The sequence below is a fragment of the Marmota monax genome, unplaced genomic scaffold (genome assembly GCF_021218885.2).
Source record: "Marmota monax isolate L192 unplaced genomic scaffold, Marmota_monax_Labrador192_F-V1.1 WCK01_AAM20220418_F8-fsc00060, whole genome shotgun sequence".
NCBI classification, from domain to species: Eukaryota; Metazoa; Chordata; class Mammalia; order Rodentia; family Sciuridae; genus Marmota; species Marmota monax.
This window is the reverse complement of record NW_026692826.1, coordinates 2,812,705-2,831,071: the sequence shown is the minus strand read 5'-3', so window position 1 is coordinate 2,831,071 and position 18,367 is coordinate 2,812,705. Positions and strand designations below refer to the sequence as shown.

At 36.4% G+C, this 18,367-nt stretch overlaps 1 protein-coding gene across 2 annotated transcripts in view; it reads right to left on the bottom strand.

Annotated features, from left to right (window-relative positions):
- Positions 1–530: 530 nt before the first annotated feature.
- The window catches only part of Ccdc102b (coiled-coil domain containing 102B), a 197,030-nt gene continuing 179,193 nt past the window's right edge, over positions 531–18,367 (bottom strand). Inside the window, exon 6 of one of the 2 annotated variants that reach the window (XM_058580669.1) lies at positions 531–715. In XM_058580669.1, the coding sequence (XP_058436652.1) occupies positions 557–715 (159 nt within the window). In that variant the 3' untranslated portion in view covers positions 531–556. The remainder of the gene's footprint in view (positions 716–18,367) is intronic. The other variant, XM_046448631.2, reaches the window with a different exon arrangement.

Here is an 18,367-nt window from a genome sequence, read left to right as displayed (position 1 = left end):
AAACTCTTTGTACTCATAAGTGAAGCTGAAATTGCACCAGAGTCACAGTCGTGCTGTTAGACATCACACTAAGATGACTGCCTTCCGGAACCATCTGAGATATTTCATAGCCATTAACAAGTTGACCTCACCCAGCAAAATGAGCCTCATTCAAAAAACCCGAGAGCAGTGCTAATATATATAATGTATAGTCACAACAAGTATTGTATTTCTCTGACATATGCTTAAATCTTAAATGTAAAACTCCAGGTTTTAGTTATACTGTGTCCATATTTAAACACACACACACACACACACACACACACACACACACCAGACTATGCTGAAACGTTAAAGCTATAAACATACTATTATCACTCAAATGTGCATGTTGTAATCTTTCTTCTCTTTCCATATAATTTTTAAAATTGACTTTAGTGGTTAAAATATGAAGGTTTTTACCCTGATTAATGATGCATTAATAAAGAACAAAATGCCTCATACACACTATAAAGTGATGTTTGAAGCCATCCAGCACATGCTTACATGCTTATTTATAAAGTACCTCATCTTCTTTTTAGTTCAGTCCCAGTTTCAGTTCTTCCACTTGAAATCTGAGTTTCTTTGCTTCTGCCTCATTCTGATCCACTGGGCTGTTTGCAGGATTCAGTTCTGCCACCTTCACCTGGTACTGTCTTCTTAGTTTTTGATAAGCATGTCGAAGTTCCAACAGTTCCTTTTAAGAGAAAGCAGGGATCCATTATTTGTAATCTACTCTGATGAAGTCGGAAGAAAGACAAGTTCTTCCGACCAAGGAGAAAATATTCCAGGAAAAAGTCAGATGGGTTACCTCCTCCATCTCAAACTCTATCTTGCTGCAATTAATGTCTCTTGTTGGGGTCTGCACTGGGGATGAACACAGAGCTGCTCTACCATTAAGCCACAACCCTGCCCCACTTTTTTTTTAAACTGATAGTTATAAGAGCATATTTATTCTGTAAGAATGTACATAAGATTCTTGGAACAGAGTGGAAAGTTAAGAAAAAGACACAAGCATATGTACGCCATTTAGTCTAATCATTCTCTTGAAACTTCAAAAATACACAAATTAAAATCATTTGCTACTATTCTGATCTACCAAATTAACAAAGATTTAGAAAAACAAAGGCATTCAGCATTGGCAATAGGTGGAGTGATCAGAACTCTCATTGGGTTGTAGTGGGCATGTAATTTAAATCATTCATGTGGAACCACAAGAACTTTTAGTTTTGAGACAAGATCTTGCTAAGTTGCCCAGGCTGGCCTTGAACTTGTGATCCTCCTATCTCAGCCTCCCAAGTCACTGGGATTACAAGTGAGCACCACTGTGCCCAGCTTGCAGTTAATACTATGATTAGCATATAACTGTAAGTGGAAGATGTATTCCTTTGTGTCTAAAATGGCTAAAATAAAATGCAGCTCTTTATTCTGTTAAGTAAATGTTTCAATTCCCTCCTTATTCAGGAAATGTTTTAATGTATCTTTTCCAAAGAAGAAAATCACATACCCATAAGTGAAGAGTAAAATATAATAAAAATAAAAGCAAAAGAGCTCTTCAGCTACAATGTCAACAGAAGTCTTGGAAGTTGTGAGGCTGTATGCTATTAACTGTGTTTCTGAGAGAGAAGCAGCTGCAATCCTACTGTCACCAGCCATCCCTCCAGAAACCAGGGAATCTGATTCAGTGACCTGGAGAACATGGTAAAGAAGCAGATGAATCTATGATGGCACAGCTGCTTGACCAGTGTTGCCAAGATCAACACCAGGCACAACATACATTTATAGAATAGAGTAATTGGCCACAGATAATTAATAAGGGTTTCTACTTTTTTGTGAAAATTCACGGCATAACATTAACAGTATTGCATCATGGAATACAGCTTTCTTAAAGCTTTAAAGAAAAAAATCTGTACTTCCTCCTAATATTATAATACTGTAGGAAAACCCAATGATATTTCTTTGACTTTCTGAAAAACACTGTCATCATAATTAATATATAAAAATCACAAAGAATGGTATCAGTTTGAAATCTTTTTTCAATTACTTAGGAAAATTAGGTAGACAACTAGAAATTGAATTTTTCTTCACATCTTTTATGAATTGTCATCTTGATAATGATGAATCAGAAAATCAAAATAAAAAAATAAAAAAGAGTATATAATACTGGAAAATGTTAGAAGAAAAATGCGGATACATTTTTAAAATCACCAAATAGTACAAGTTTTCCTAAGTATAATCCCAAGCCAAGATATCATAAAATGATAAATGTAATCACAATTATACAATTTGTGCACAGTAAATAAAATAGTATTTTGTACATGAGACCAAGTACCTTATTATACAAAGAATTGTATCAAGTTTATGAAAATTAACTGGATATAAAATGTGAAAAGACAAAATGTACAGAAAATAAAATAGAATATCTCCTAAACTTTGAAAGATATTCATCTTCATTCAACTAGGGGAATAATTATTACAATGTACATAACATTTTGACATGTCAAAAATACAGAAATGGAAATCAAGTTAGAGATGGGTAAGAGGGTCGTCAGGAAATGCAGGAGATGGCTATAAAAGGGCAACATCACATATTCTTAAAATGGAAATTCTCTCTGTTCTGACTTTCTCTGTTTCAATATCTTGGTTGTACTATTATAAGACAATTTTGTAAGATGATAACATTGGAGGAAACTGGGTAAAGGCTGTACACTTCTCTTTGTATTATTTCTTACAAATATATATGAATCTGTAACCATCAAAAATTCAAAAGTCTAATTATGAGGATGTAGAAATAAAGGAACCCTTACATGCTGTTGGTAGGAATGCAAACTAGAACAGACATTATGGGAACTGATATGGGATTCCTCAAAAAATTAAAAATAAGACAACGTATGGTCCAGCTTTACCACTACTGGATATATATCTAAAGTAAATGAAATCAGTCAGTCAAAGAGATATATGCACCCCCATATGTGTTATAGCAGTATTTATAAGAGCCAAGACATAGAAACAAACTAAGTGTTCATCAACCAATTAATCGATAAAGAAAATTTGGTAGATATACATGATGGAATATATACATAATGGGAGACAGTTCAGCCACAAAAAGAAACAAAATGTTGTCATTTGTGACATGGACCAACCTGGAGACTGTATTAAGTACAATAAATGGTTGGAATGAGAACCACCACCTCTGGTGACCAATTCTGAGGAAGGGTTGCAGGAGAGAGGAGGAAACAGATCTAGCAGGGCAATCAGACGTGGCCCACACACTGGTCAGCTGGTCAGTAGCTGCACAGCAACACAGCGGTCTGTGAAGTCACTGCAGCATTTTACTGAATGGCATCGCAGATCGCATTGGAAATGCAAACAGATCTCTCACTTCTCTTCAGAACACAATTTTCAAATGTCAAGTTACATGCCTTATTTGTTAACAAAGAAACTTGGAATAGGGAACACCCTTCTATTATCTGTAGTGACAACGGAATCTTTCTTGATCTCTCAGACATAAAGCCCCTTTCTCCTTTCTTTCCTTCCCTCCTTCCCTTGATTATCCTCCTTTCCTCATTCTGTCTTTTGTCCATTCAAGGAATATTTCTGGCAATTGGCTAAGTGGTACCATATAGAATCAAGCTTCAGGCCACTTTGTAGAGACAAAGAAGCTAATAGTATTATGGAAAATGGCAGTGATTCATAGAGAAGGGGACATGGGTTCTGAAATTTGGAAGTTAATTCAAGAGTATTGTGTGGGTTTGTGTCTGTGTCTTCTGTTCTGTACCACTGGTCTACAAGTCTCTTTTCATGCCATTCTTGTTACTATAGCTCTGTAGTACAGTTTAAGGTCTGGTATTGTGATAATTAGAGAAACACAAATCAAAACTGCTCTAGGATTTCATCTCACTCTAATCAGAATGGCAGTTATCAAGAATACAAGCAATGATAAGTATTGGCGAGGATATGGAGAAAAAGGTACACTCATACATTGAAAGCAGTATGGAGATTCCTTAGAAAACTTGGAATGGAACCATCATTTGACCCAGCTATCCCACTCCTCGGTCTATACCCAAAGGACTTAAAATCAGCATAGTATAGTGACGCAGCCACATCAATGTTCATAGCAGCTCAATTCACAATAGCTAAACTGTGGAACCAAACTAGATGACCTTCAACAGATTAATGAATAAAGAAACTGTGGTACATATACACAATGGAATATTACTCAGCATTAAAAGAGAATAAAATTATGGCATTTTCAGGTAAATGGATGAAGTTGAAGAATATCATGCTAAGCAAAGTAAGCCGATCTCAAAAAAACCAAAGTCCATATGTTTTTTCTGATAAGTGGATGCTGACCCACAATGGGGGGGCATGGGGAGAGTGGAGGAACTTGGATTGGGCAAAGGGGAGGGAGGGAAGAGGGGGGGGCATAGGAGTAGGAAAGCTGGTGGAATGAGATGGACATCATTACCCTAGGTACATGTATGACTGCACATGTGGTGCAACTCTCCATTGTGTACAACCAGAGAAATGAAAAGTTGTGTTCCATTTGTGTACAATGAATTGAAATGCACTATTATATCATGTATAACTAATTATAACAAATAAAATTTAAAAAACTTATTATTTGAAGAGGAAAGTTTGAAAGGAAGATGCTCCAAGCTGAAGTAGCAGCACACACCAAGGACGTGTCAATGGGAAGGTGCCTGGACTGCAGCAAGAGTGCATGTGAAGGTGAGGGTGTGAGCTTCAGAGTGTGCGTGAGTGTGAGTGTGATAGTGTGGTGAGTGTGTGACTGTGGGTATGTTACAGTGTTAATGTGAGTTTGAGTGTTAAGTGGGTGTGGGTGTGATTTTGAGTTTGAAGGTATAAGTGGAAGATTGTGTGTGTGTGCTTCTGAGTTTGAGGGTGTGAGAGTGCATGTGTGTGCGCGCACATGTACGTGAGTCTCTGTACTTTGGCATGGTACACATGACTATGAGCCTATTTTTTAAGAGAGTACTCATATGTAGTAGGAAAAAAAAATAACGCACAATTAAAAGATTCCACATACTCATGTCTTAAGAGACCCCTTAGAATAAAAAAACAATCAGTACGGAAATCTAGCTACATAGAAGTAATGTGTTAACATATGAATAATCACAAATAATCACAAATTTAAACTTTGAAGTTTATCACAGGTTTTCAGATTTCATTTCACTCTTTTCAGAAAGGCAATCATCAAGAGTACAGGCAACGATAAATGTTAGCAAGGATGTGGTGAAAAAGTTACACTCATACATTGCTGGTAGGACTGCAAACTGGTTCACGCACTGTGGAAAGCAGTATGGAGATTCCTCAGAAAATTGAGAATGGAACCACCATTTGATCCAGCTATCACACTCCTTGGTTTATACCCAAAGGACTTAAAATCAGGATACTATAGTGACACAGCCACGTCAATGTTTATAGCAGTTCACTTCACAATACCTAAACTATGAAACCAACCTAAGTATCCCTCAATAGATGAATGGATAAAGAAAATGCAGTATATAATCTCAATGAAATATTACTCAGCTTTAAAGAAGAGTGAAATTATGGCATTTGCCAGTAAATGGTTGGAGTTATAGAATATCATACTAAGCAAAAGAAGCCAATCCCACAAAACCGAAGGCCAAATATTTTCTCAGATATGCAGATGCTAATTCACAATAAGGCAGGGGGCACTAGGAAGAATAGCATTACTTCAGGTTAGGTAGGGGAAAGTGATGAGGGGGGATGTGGGGATAGGAGGGATAGTCGAATGAAACACACATCATTACTGTATGTATATATGTGACTGCATGAACAGTACGACTCGGCAACATGTACACTCATAAAATGAGAAATTATATCCCATCTATGTATGATACATCAAAGTGCATAAGTGCATTCTACTGTCATGTATAACTAATTAAAACAAATAAATAATTTTAAAAATATATCACAGGTTTTCAGATTGTGGAAATAGAGTCAGAAGTAAGAGTATGTACTAGAACAAGGACATTTTCTTATGAATATCCCAACATAATGACTTATTGACTTATTATCATCCTACTTTAAAATATCACTTAACTCTCTACTATAACTATGTGCTTCTGGTATTACAAATTGAAATGAGGGGGAGAAATGGGGAAATGTACAGGAAATGCATTTGATAAATTTGCTGGAGAGTAGTGACTCATGATGTGTGTGTGAGACAAGGAGGGAGAGGTGGGAGAGCCTGCCCGTGGGGATGAGGCATGGATCTAGACAGGTGTCAATAATGCTTTGCACCAGTGGAGCTCATGAAGAGCAGCTAGCCTGGGCAGGCTGTGCTAGGTCAGAGTAGGTGCAGCTCTAATCTCACCATCTTCCCCCTGGGGAGATTTAAGACATCTGTGATAGGGAAGATTTTTTTCTCTTATATGTGAACAAGGAGTATTCCCATCTCTAAGGGACCTTGTGCTATGTAAATGTGTGAATTTTTAGATGATTGGCAGAGTACCCAGTACAGAATAGCATTTGCATAGTGCTTTCTGCAGATATATTTCTTTTTCTATGTACCTAGTTATTGTTCTCATTACCAAATAATGAACTATGCTCACTGTGTTCTTAGCATTGGCAATATCCTTCTTTAGTAGGGCTCATAGAGAAACTTATTTAATGGAGATTCGATATGCATGCTCTTTGTTGAGTGAACAGGATTTCATTCTGTGACTGTCTTTTCACCATTCCCAGAGTGCATGTACTGTATCAATAGGAAAGAAACAAATTTTCTCCCACCAACCTCCAACAAGTCAACTGAAAACACATCTCAGTCTATACACCATTCAGGTATACTGCTAGACGCTGGTGTCTGCTGTGAACCAAGTATCTCTGTTCCTACCATCACAGACCAAGCTGTAGATGCAGACAACTGAACAAGCAAGAGACGGAATGTGGAGAGATCCAGGTGGGTGTGACAGGTGCACATCTAAAGGAAACACAAGACAGACATGAATGGCACAGGGAGCCAAACATCATATCTCAGAACTTGCATCTTAAAAACAGAAAGCTCTTTTAATTCCATGCTCCATTCAATCTGAAGCACATGTTTTTTGGTTGTTTGTTTGTTTTGTTTTGTTTTGTTTTAATGACCTTTAGAAAGTTGAACAAAGAAAGCTCAGGAAACAATTTAGACAAATTTTATCAAATCAGAGAGAAATAAGTACACTTAGTGTTACATAAATTATTTCAGAGAATACCCAAATTTTTTTCTTTCTTTTTATTTATTTATTTTTTTGGTGTGTGTGGTGCTGGGGATTGAAACCAGGGCCTTGTGGATGTGAGGCAAGCACTCTACCAACTAAGATATATCCACAGTCCAGAGAATACCCAAATTTCTAAAAGTTCTATTTAAAATACACATAATAATCATATTTTAAATATCCATAGGCATAGATATACATACTGATGTAAAATACTCATCAATTTATGTTCATATATATGCTCAGCACAGGTGGATGAACACTGTGGGATGTAAGTTGGCATGAACACTTTGGGAACAGTTTGGTGGCATTCATCACATCTGAAAAACAGCTCTGTTAATGTGAAACATCGCTTGGACATATGGATTACATGCTTCACACAAAATTTTCATTATGGCATAGTTTATAAATTGAGGAAATACAGACTAATCAATAAGGAATTGATAAATAAACACAGGGTTTCCTGTAATACAGTACATGAGTAAATTATGTTTGTATTTATCAATATTCAAACATCTATAAAATAAGTATAGTATAAAAACTAAGTTGCAGAATTATACAGTACAATGTCAGTCATTTTAAATGTATATAAGCTAATAATACATTGTTGACTACATTAAGGCGTGATCTGGGAGTAAAAATACACATAAAAAAGATATTCACCAGCATATCTCTTCATTAGAGGAAAGGAGGGGGATGAAATGGAAAGTGGGTCTTTTGCTACAGCTGTGTGAGTCTTTCTTAAACATATCAAAAGATCTGTGATATCTGTCATTAAACTTACATCTGGGTGGTGAATACACATATATCCATTTTGAAATTTTCTGCATTCCTAAAGTCTTTGAAATATTTAATTTTAAAAAGGAAACTAAATTCAACCCAAAATGAAGTTTTAAAGGTCTCCGCAAAGCTTCTTTCTACCTTCTGCTAGCAGGAAGCTGTGACTTAGATCCTTGTCTGACTCCTCATTTTATATCAATCCCACATCTAACACTGGAAAAACCCTGTTGACACTCTTCTCAAGGTGCCTGCAAGAGGAAAAAAATAGCACTTGTAGAGCATGTTCTCTGCCTCTTCCTCCATCCCCAGAGCCTCCCTCTTTCTAAGGTACCATGGTCTATAAACTAGGCCACACAGGATGGGGTTCAACCCTAGCCTTCCCCTTTCTTCTTCCCATTCCTTCCTCCACACCAAAGGTAAATCATAGCAGATGATGTTGTAACAGTCAGATCAGTTGTATCACCAGTGTGATGGCCCCCCACCACTTAAGAGACTCACGGACTCTACACACTCTGAGGCTGACCCCTTTCCAGGACCTTCTGTCCCTCTCCCTGGACAGAGTCCTCATGCAGTTCCAGCCTTGGCCATTGGCAACTACACTTCCTTCTGCTTTACCCTGAAAAAAAAACCCACAAGGCCCCATTACACATTTTCTGTTTCATTTAGTACTCTTCCTAAAGTCCTTCCCTCACTGGGTGTCTAAATAAAAACAAAATAGGGTAAACACGAAGACAAATAATTAATCATCAGTTAGATAAAGAACTTTTCTTACCCATCATCTCTCTTGTCTATCATATTATTTATTTAATTTTCTGTCTGTATACCATCTACTATCATGTTATCTGATGTGTTCATTGGGTTGATCTTGTTTTTGGACTCCACCACCCTACAACCTACTATGATGTATATGTCAAGGAATAGGGACAAATTCTGTCTTTTTCACTGCTTATAATATAATGATAAAATGCTAACTGACTAACAAACCAACTGAATGAGTGAATGAGCAAGGAAGAGCTGGAGCTAGCCAGGCTTTGAGTGTCAGAGGGAGCCCGCCACTGAAGGTGATCAGCAGAGAGCCACAGGGAAGAAGCACAGGAGGTTTTCTTCAGTCAAAGCACAGTTAGATCTGGATTAAAGTAAAATAGGCAGGTAAGATGCGAGACCAGAAGGAGCAAAGAATACCTAAGGCATGTTAAAAAAAATGACTACAAAGTTGTTACGAAAGAAATAATCAGGAAAGACTGGCATTCTGGAAAACTTTCCAGTTATAGCTGAGGTTTAAAATACCATTGGCCCCATGTTCAGAGATTCTGCCCTGCTGGGAGGAAGGTGACATCATTAACTATTAAAAACTCCCCAGATAACACTACCTTTACAGCCAAAGTTGTGAACCAAAATGAAGAGAAATGGAGGGAGCAGGGATAGCCACGTGGGATGCAGTCAGAGCTTACTGAGAAAATCCCAGAACCCACAGAACTTGCTGTCAATGTATTTCTTACTTGGATGAGCATGAGGATAGTGGCTGATAAGTATATACTTCTACAGGAATGAAACATAATCTAAGTGTTTGGGACTCATAGTCTATACAATGGAATCCAAATGAGAAGTCCAAACTCCTTTCCCTAGCAATTCTGGATTACTTAAATGTCTATCACTAACAATTATTTCCTTTCAGTCATAGAACTAAATTAAGGAGAAAATAAAGAGAAAAAAAATCAAGATTTCCTCCCTGGCAAAAATAAAAGGCTTTACATCAATGCCAAATGTACCTTGAAACATTACAGGGAAAATTGTAGGGCTTACTCAGCCAGATTTTATTTATTTTTACCTCATAATTATGTGTTTGTTTTGTACATGTACATCCTGAGTATATCCCATACAAATCACATATGGAAAGATAAATTAGTTCTTATTATGTAGGTCAAATAGAAATCATGTTTGTACATTTCTCTTCTTTTAAAAGCTTGCATTAATCACCAATCACATCTACAAATAAAGCTCTGTAAAGGTAAGCAATACTTTTTAATATGTTATAAACTATATTCTGATTCTGTGATATTTAAAGTTTTCTAAATAATTGAAAATAAAACTGTTGATCTTACAGTTAAACCATCGTAACAAATATAATTTAGTATGTAGGCAGTATTCTGTCTCTAGAGTGCAAGTATTAAGTTAAAACATCAATGATTAGTCACCAAAATTGTAAATGGAATCACAAGCTCCTTTTCTATTTTGCAGGCCCCCATGGGTGAAGAAAGTCAGATGAGTGACTCACATCAGTGGGGGGAGCATTCCTCCTACATGGTTTTCCCTAGAGCCAGGAGCACTTAGCTAAACAATGCTTTATAACAAAGTCTCAAGCATTCTCTCTGCCCACTCTCAATGCCCTGTAACCGCACAGAGCTACATATGTTCCGAAAAAGCATGTTGTTGTTCAAAACGCTTTCATCTGATAAATCAATCTTTTATAAGTTTCTACTCAGAGTAAACTCTCCGAATGAATGATGAATGAATAAAGCTATTGTTTATGCTCATAATTCTAGAGAATAAATCATTTAAATGAAATAAATGGACCTGTGTATTGGGTTTTACAGAAGCAATATCCAAACAATTTCTCCTTGCATTCGTGTCTGAAAAAGAGCAGAATGGCCAGAGAGGACAACAGGAAAGTGAGAAAGGCAAACAGCAATGACGCCAGGTGGAGTGTCCTAAACTTGACAGGAAGCTGTCCAGAGGCCAAGATGAAGGCACACAAAGGAAGGAGGAGAAAAATCAATATTCCTCACAGCAAAAATATATTAATAAAAATATGGATAGAGAAATGGTAAGGAAGACATTCTTGAACATTTCTGAAGGAGGATACAAATATCAGTGATGTTTTCAGGGGAGAGCAAGATTTACTGAGATGAATCAAAGTATATTTCACAACAAGAAAACTATTCTAGGAAAATCCCAGGACTCATACAAAGTAGTTGTGTTCAGAAGTGTTCACTCAGCTTCACTTCTGATAATAAATATTTGAAGTAGCCTATATGATTAGGCCCGTATTAAAGAAATTAGTCCTTATTGGAATAATACATCTTTAAAATATACGAGGAGCATTTTGATGACAGGAGGAGAACTTTTCCTCCTCCCTGATTCCTCTCCTCTAGATGTCTCCCACTCGGGAAAAGTGAGAGCAGGCTAGTGAGCGGGGATACTGATGGAGGAGCAGTCTGGAGAGAAGGCAGGGACACATACCAGCTGCCCACTGTGGCCTCGCGCCCCACGCAGCCAGCTGAGGGAATGAAGAGTCTTTGAACAGGAGCAGAGGCTGAGACCTGTAACTAGTGGGTCTAGAATCCATGAACGCGGGCATGATGAACTGCTAGCAGTGTCCAACGACAATTGGAAGGTGCTCTGTGATATCCCTTGATTTTAACCAGAAATGAAGAAGAGCAGAACATGTTCAAGGCAGGAGTATGGAAAAAAATTTCACTGCTATCTTTCCCACTTAAAATTTGTTCTGTTAACCAAACATTTGAAAATGTAGACAATGTATTCCCTGTGGGGTTTAGTATAAGGTGATTTGCATTTTACTTTGTAGTTAATCTTCATTTTTAAAGCATTATAGGAGGAAAACAGTCCAAAATATTTTGGGCCAAGGATACCAGTCTTTTCAAGAGCACCAATAATTTCAACTGATCCAGCAATGCACAGAAGCATAAAAACTGAAGAATGTATGTTTTATCTGACACATACACATTTATTAGTCAAGTGTGAAAGAATACTTTCAGAGGAATGAAATAAGAGAATATGGATTTCCAAGAATTAAACAATGCTGGACACTAAAGGTGAAGTCAGCAAGCACAGTATGTGGCCAAAGAACACAGATAAAAGCAGGTAAGGACAGAAGTTTGACCAAGAAGAATAAGTACAGCATTGAATAATGCAGGACAACTTGCCGGAGCATCGTCCGAGGCCTTACTACCATGAGCTAATTATCTTTTGACACATACCTACAAACATGTCCTAGTAGCACACTCAACAAGTCCCAAAGCAACGTGATTTTAATCTTTCCATGAATAACCTCATAATCTCAAAGATAGCATGATATAATGATTCTTCCACATAAATCATGCTGGAACTTGTTCGTGGATATTGGCATTTAATTGGAAAATATCTTCAATGACATAATCATGAAAAATTGAACAACAAATAAAGAATGATAAGTTTACATTAGAAAAAAATTACACTTAATTGTATGATTGATTGGAGTGCCGTCTTTCTCATGTATTATATTTTCAAGTTTGCGTATGTTGCATTGGAGTACTTCCTAACATTACCCCTTCCATTCTTAAAAGTTTCTTAGTTTAGATGATAAGGAATATCTTCCTTTAATCATAAGTCACATCCAAATATCATTTACTCCATCAGCTTTAGTCTTCCCTTCCTTCCATCAAGTAATCTCTACTTTCCTCAACGCTTTTGCTTCTTCTACTTGTGATTTGAATACTCACCTTTGTCCTTGTGCTGTTTGACCTCCTGCACATTTGCTCTCCAATCTGTTCTTCCCCTGTCCTCACTCATAGTGGAAGGGACCCATTTCCCAGGCCCCTTGCCAGCTGACTGCTAAAACTTTTCAGGCAGTGGCAGAACCTGGCAGAAGACTGGAAGGCAGTAGTGGGAGAGATGCCGAGTTCTGCTTTGCTAACCAAAGCTGCATCTGTCTGACAATTTTCCATCTACTGTGGCTCTAAGAAGAACACACCAGCAGGAGTTCTAGTTCTCACCACATTGCTCCAGCTACCAGGTATCTGAACACTGTCCATGATGTAGGGTAGGGTCTTTCCATTCTAGATGTTAATCTACCCTATTGCTACTAATCTACAGGTTACCCCACAGCAATCTATTTCTTAGCTTCTGAGTTCTTCAAATTACTTGTATTAAGTCCCTGCTGATTGTAGACATGATGTGTTTTCTATTTACTTGACCAGTCCTAATGGATATACTGAGTTTTAAGAAGACAGAAGTTTCCTCATGTTCATATTTGTATCTTTTCACAACTACATATATACTACATATCAAACTAAGTATATCAAATTGAAAATATGAATTGACATAGAAAAGATTAAAAAGAGGTTCTTTCTATTGTATTGAATTTAAGCCTTCCAAAAATTTTTGTGTTACTTGTTGGTAAATAAATAATAATCTCCAAAACTTTAATGTTCCATACAATACCAATGTATCATCATATTTGACCAAGTATTTCTTTGAGAAACTAGATGAGAGATCACAAGTACACAAATTGAGTGGTTCTTTGGATCTTCATTTTTGGTTGAAATAAATAAATTTAGGTATAGAACAACAAGGCTAACTCAGTTTTTTAAAACTTTTATGAGGAAGCTGTATTACTCACAAAATCAGATTACTTCCATAACATAGGAATTAGGTAACTACTCATAGCACTACTTATAATTTAATTATTTAGATGGCTTACATATTCAGAAATCAATTTCTATTATCTGATGGAATTATTTAAAATTCTATAGGTCAACATTAACTTGTGTAATACATTAAGGTGTTTTCATAGGGTGTCTGGAAATACATAACAGTTTAACGTGGTGATAAATTAAGTAACATAAATAAGTCCTTTAATATGGAGTATTTGTGTTTCATCTTGCAGTTTGTGTTGGTGATTTTAAAAGAGAATTATTGGAAGCTAAAGTTGGGCAGAATATTAAAATAAAACTAAAAAAACAAACCACGTAGCTTAACTTTTCTAAGTCTAAATATATTCTCATACAGATCTCCAAGATTACCTGACATACAAGGTAAGTCCAGTTTTGCTCCAGGATGAATGATGAATTCAGCTATGTAATATTGCATGGGTTAAGAATTTCTTTAGGAAAAAAAAGATAGAAATCTTAAGTCAACAGAAGAAGAAAAGGCATAGATGTCATGTCCCAAAATCCCCATGGGAAGAACATGTGGGGCACTGGTTTTCGTCCTCAGCACTGCATAAAAATAAACAAACAAAGGTACTGTCCATCCACAATTAAAAAAAAATCATTTTTAAAATGAAACATGCATCTCTGTGATATATTTATTGAATGACTGAATGAATATCCAAGAACTGGTGAACTGGAGGCATTGTTGGAAACACTGGGAGGGCTTGTCCTGTAAGTCAATACTTCTAGCCCTGCCTTCCAACTGCTCTTCCAGGAGCTTCTGACAATTCAAATTTATGGACTGGTTGTTTATACAAAGAATCTGCAAGTTCCAGGTGCCCAGGACTTGGACAGCTAAGCTTTTGTAAGAGGGCAGTCACATGTTGGAGTCAACATGCAGTGACTCACAAGAAACAGGCTGTACACATTCTGTGAACTCATAGGTCACTAGATACCAGTTATGGCTTTAGGGTGCTCACATTCTATTAGAAGAGATAAATGAGATCATGTGCATTAAAACAGAACATGATGTGGCTCAGCAGTAGAGCACTTGCCTAGCATGCATGAGGCCCTGGGTATGCTCCACAAGTGAAAGAAAAATCATGAGTTTTTAATAAAATTTTATAAATAACTAATGTTATTTCTGGGAATGTTGCTATAGATAAGCAGAGTATGGAAGGCCTTAACAACTGTAATCTCATTGCTTTTTCTTTCAAAAGTAATGCTAAGAATAGTAATTAAAATGATTTAAATATCTTCTCACTCTACCAATAAGTGTCTTTTACTTGCACATAATCTTGTCATCTTAGTAATAAAAAGAAGCCTACAACTCATGGAAAAATGTAAATCTGTAGGTATATATTTTTTTAAAATTTCATTAATATCTCTAAATAGCCTACCCAATCTGCTACTGAAGACAGGGTCACAGATATTGCTCTTACATTCTTTTTTCATATTTTGAGGCTCTAATTAATAAGTGAAAATCAGTCATTCAAACCATATATAGCACTTTTTTTTTCTAAAATTTCCTTTATGTACTTCAAATATGTCTTTTAAAGTATTCCACTGCACTAATATTCACAATAGTTAACATATGGAAGCAAACTAGGTGTTCACCCAATGAATGGATAAAGACAATTAATGAATACAAATATAAGTAATGGAGTACTATTCAGTCTTTAAAAAAGGAGGAAATCCTATATGACCACATGGATAAACCCGAAGGATATTATGCTAAAGCCTGATGAGACAAATACTGCATGATTTCACTTATATGTGGAATTTTAAAAAGTTGAACTCTTAGAAGATGTAGTAAACTTTTAAGACACATAAAACATTTAACAGTGTTCAAAAGTCTCACACCAAACATTACATACAAAGCTTTCTAAGCTCCAAATATTTCTTTTTCCTCTCTGTTTATATTGATACTTTCATTTTTTTATTGGTTGTTCAAAACATTACAAAGCTCTTGACATATCATATTTCATACATTTGATTCAAGTGGGTTATGAACTCCCATTTTTACCCCATATACAGATTGCAGAATCACATCGGTTACACATCCAAGTTTTTACATAATGCCATACTAGTGACTGTTGTATTCTGCTACCTTTCCTATCCTCTACTATCCCCCCTCCCCTCCCCTCCCCTCCATCTTCTCTCTCTACCCCATCTGCTGTAATTCAATTCTCTCCCTTGTTTTTTTTTTTTTTTTTAGTTTTTTATATTTTTTACTTAAAATCATCAAAGATCCTTTAGGAAAGTTGAAGACTATTATTTTATTGCTACATGTAGTTGAGGGAAAAAACATTCAATCTATTTTATCACAGGCTTGTAAAATAATAAAAGTTTAACACTTTCGCTTGAGTTCTTATGCCCAACCAGTCTCATGCTCTATGATTTACAGGGTCAGTTCAGACAAGGTGATAAGACTATCCCTGCAGTTGCATCAAACCACTTGGTCTATTAATATCTCCTTCAGGCGCCAAGAGACATTTCCCCTGCATGGTGTCTGCTCAAATTAACTGGTTACTTGCCAAATGTCCATTTCCCTTTGGCAAATAGATAATGATTATAAAAGTGAGGAAATGATTTACTAAATGTCTGAAAAGTTCATATATCCACCTAAATCAGATAAAGTATACTTAAGGTAACTTAATCACCCCCAAGATTCCTCTCAAATTAATGTATACTTCCCATTAAAGAAAAAGAGTAAGCTATTGAAAATGGAAATTAAATAATATGAATAAAATCACACCATGAAAACACTTACTTTAAAACTGCATTTTTTTTCTGGTACAAATCTTTGTGGTTTGTGATACAAACTAGAAAAGATATGATTATGTTTAAAATGTTCTACCTACAGAATTGTGTTATGTAAGTTTTTGTTAGACAAATCTACAAGCATCCCATTACTTTATAAGGTTTGAAAATATCTTGTTCAAATGTTGCTGCAATTCTTCACTGGGTTCTAAAATGATTATCAAATAATGTTCATTAGCTACTCCTATGAAAACACTATTTTCAGGAAAGAAGTATATAAGGGAATAGGATACATATTCTAATTACCTAAACATATCAAACAAAGCAAATAAAGTAACAAAAATGGAAACTGTTTTCTAGTCATCCATGTAAAATCATAATATAATCACCAAGTTCCATTTTAAAAAGCAAAATATTTTAAAGTATACTAGAAACTAAAAATTGCAATGTGCCTGGATATGTCCCTGGATAAGAGAATTTAAAAAACACCTGCAGTTTTTAAGCAGGGCGTGCACTCTGAATGAGTGTGCTTTTCTCAGGTTTGCTACAGTTATTCTTCTTTGGATTTTCTTGATTGACTACATTGATTAGGATATAAAGAGCTCCAAGCCAAGGGGCCTTTGTCTGTTGTGTCCACTGAAGAACTCCAATACTTAGAACAGCTACCCCATAGCAGGCCTTAGGCTAATCCTTGAATAAATGAATGAACATATTTAAGATCACTGTATCATTCTTTATTCAGCAGGAAGCTCTTAATTTCCTAAGAAGAAAGGGACAAGGAATTAGGTGCCTATAAAATGTTTATATTCTGGAGGAAAGAATTTGACCCTGGATCTCCCAATTGGAGACAACTACAGAACTTCCAGCAAGGGTCCTATCTCTCCACCATGTCAACAAGGCAAGGGAGAGCAGATACACCGGAAATAGATATCTACATAGTCACTGTTTCAGGTACCCTCAATGAACTGGAGAGGTCACCACACTCTGGGATGAAGTGCTCGCTTAGGTGTACCTTCTAGGTCGTGGGGCTCCTATGCAGATGCCAGTGGGAGCAGAAGGGAAGATCCACAGGATAAAGGCTTCTGCCTCACTCTGCCTTCAAAGCCTCAGGAAAGCATTTGTAGTTGATAAAACATAACCAGTATTCTGACCTCATGCAGCTCATAAACTGTCCCCACTCCTCAATAGAGCTCAGAATTCCTTCTCAGGACATTCAGCCTCTAAATAATTCAGCTGCACACAGTATTGGCTGGCAGGGTTTTCATTTGTCCTTTCTTCTATCTGTCTTAAGCCTTTGTTTCATACTAGTAAATGGACTTTTGATCTCTATAAATAATGCAACCACATACAAAGTCTGCAGCTCAGATCCTTTATGCAGAGTCTTATATGTTAGTTTTTGGTTTTGCTTTTGTTTTGTCATTCCTATGTAGTTTTCCATCATAAAAACACATCACAACTGGTTTAACCACATCATTGTTTATGAATTGTATACTGCTGTTAGATTTTGACTATTAAGAAAAATGCTACTAACTTCCATGATTTTTGAAATAATCACTTGATGAGTAATTACTTTTCTAACACAGATATTTAAAATAATGACATTAATGTCTATTTTATTTTTTATTGATTTTATTTTATTAAATACACGACAGTAGAATGCATTACAATTCTTATTACACATATATACCACGATTTTCCATATCTCTGTTTGTATATATAGTATGTTGACACCCAATTAGAGTCTTCATACATGTACTTTGGATAATGATGTCCATCACATTCCACCATCCTTGCTAATCCCCTGCTTCCTCCCTTCCCCTCCCACCCCTCTTCCCTGTCTAGAATTCATCTAATCCTCCCATGCTCCCCCTCCCTACTGCACTATGAGTCAGCCTCCTTATATCAGAGAAAACATTCAGCATTTGTTTGCAGCCAATATGGAAAGCACTATGGAAATTCCTTGGAAATCTGGGAATGGAACCACCATTTGACCCAGCTATCCCTCTCCTCAGACTATACCCAAAGGACTTAAAAACAGCATACTACAGGGACATAGCCACATCAATGTTTATAGAAGCTCAGTTCACAATAGCTAAACTGTGGCACCAACCTAGATGCCTTTCAGTGGATGAA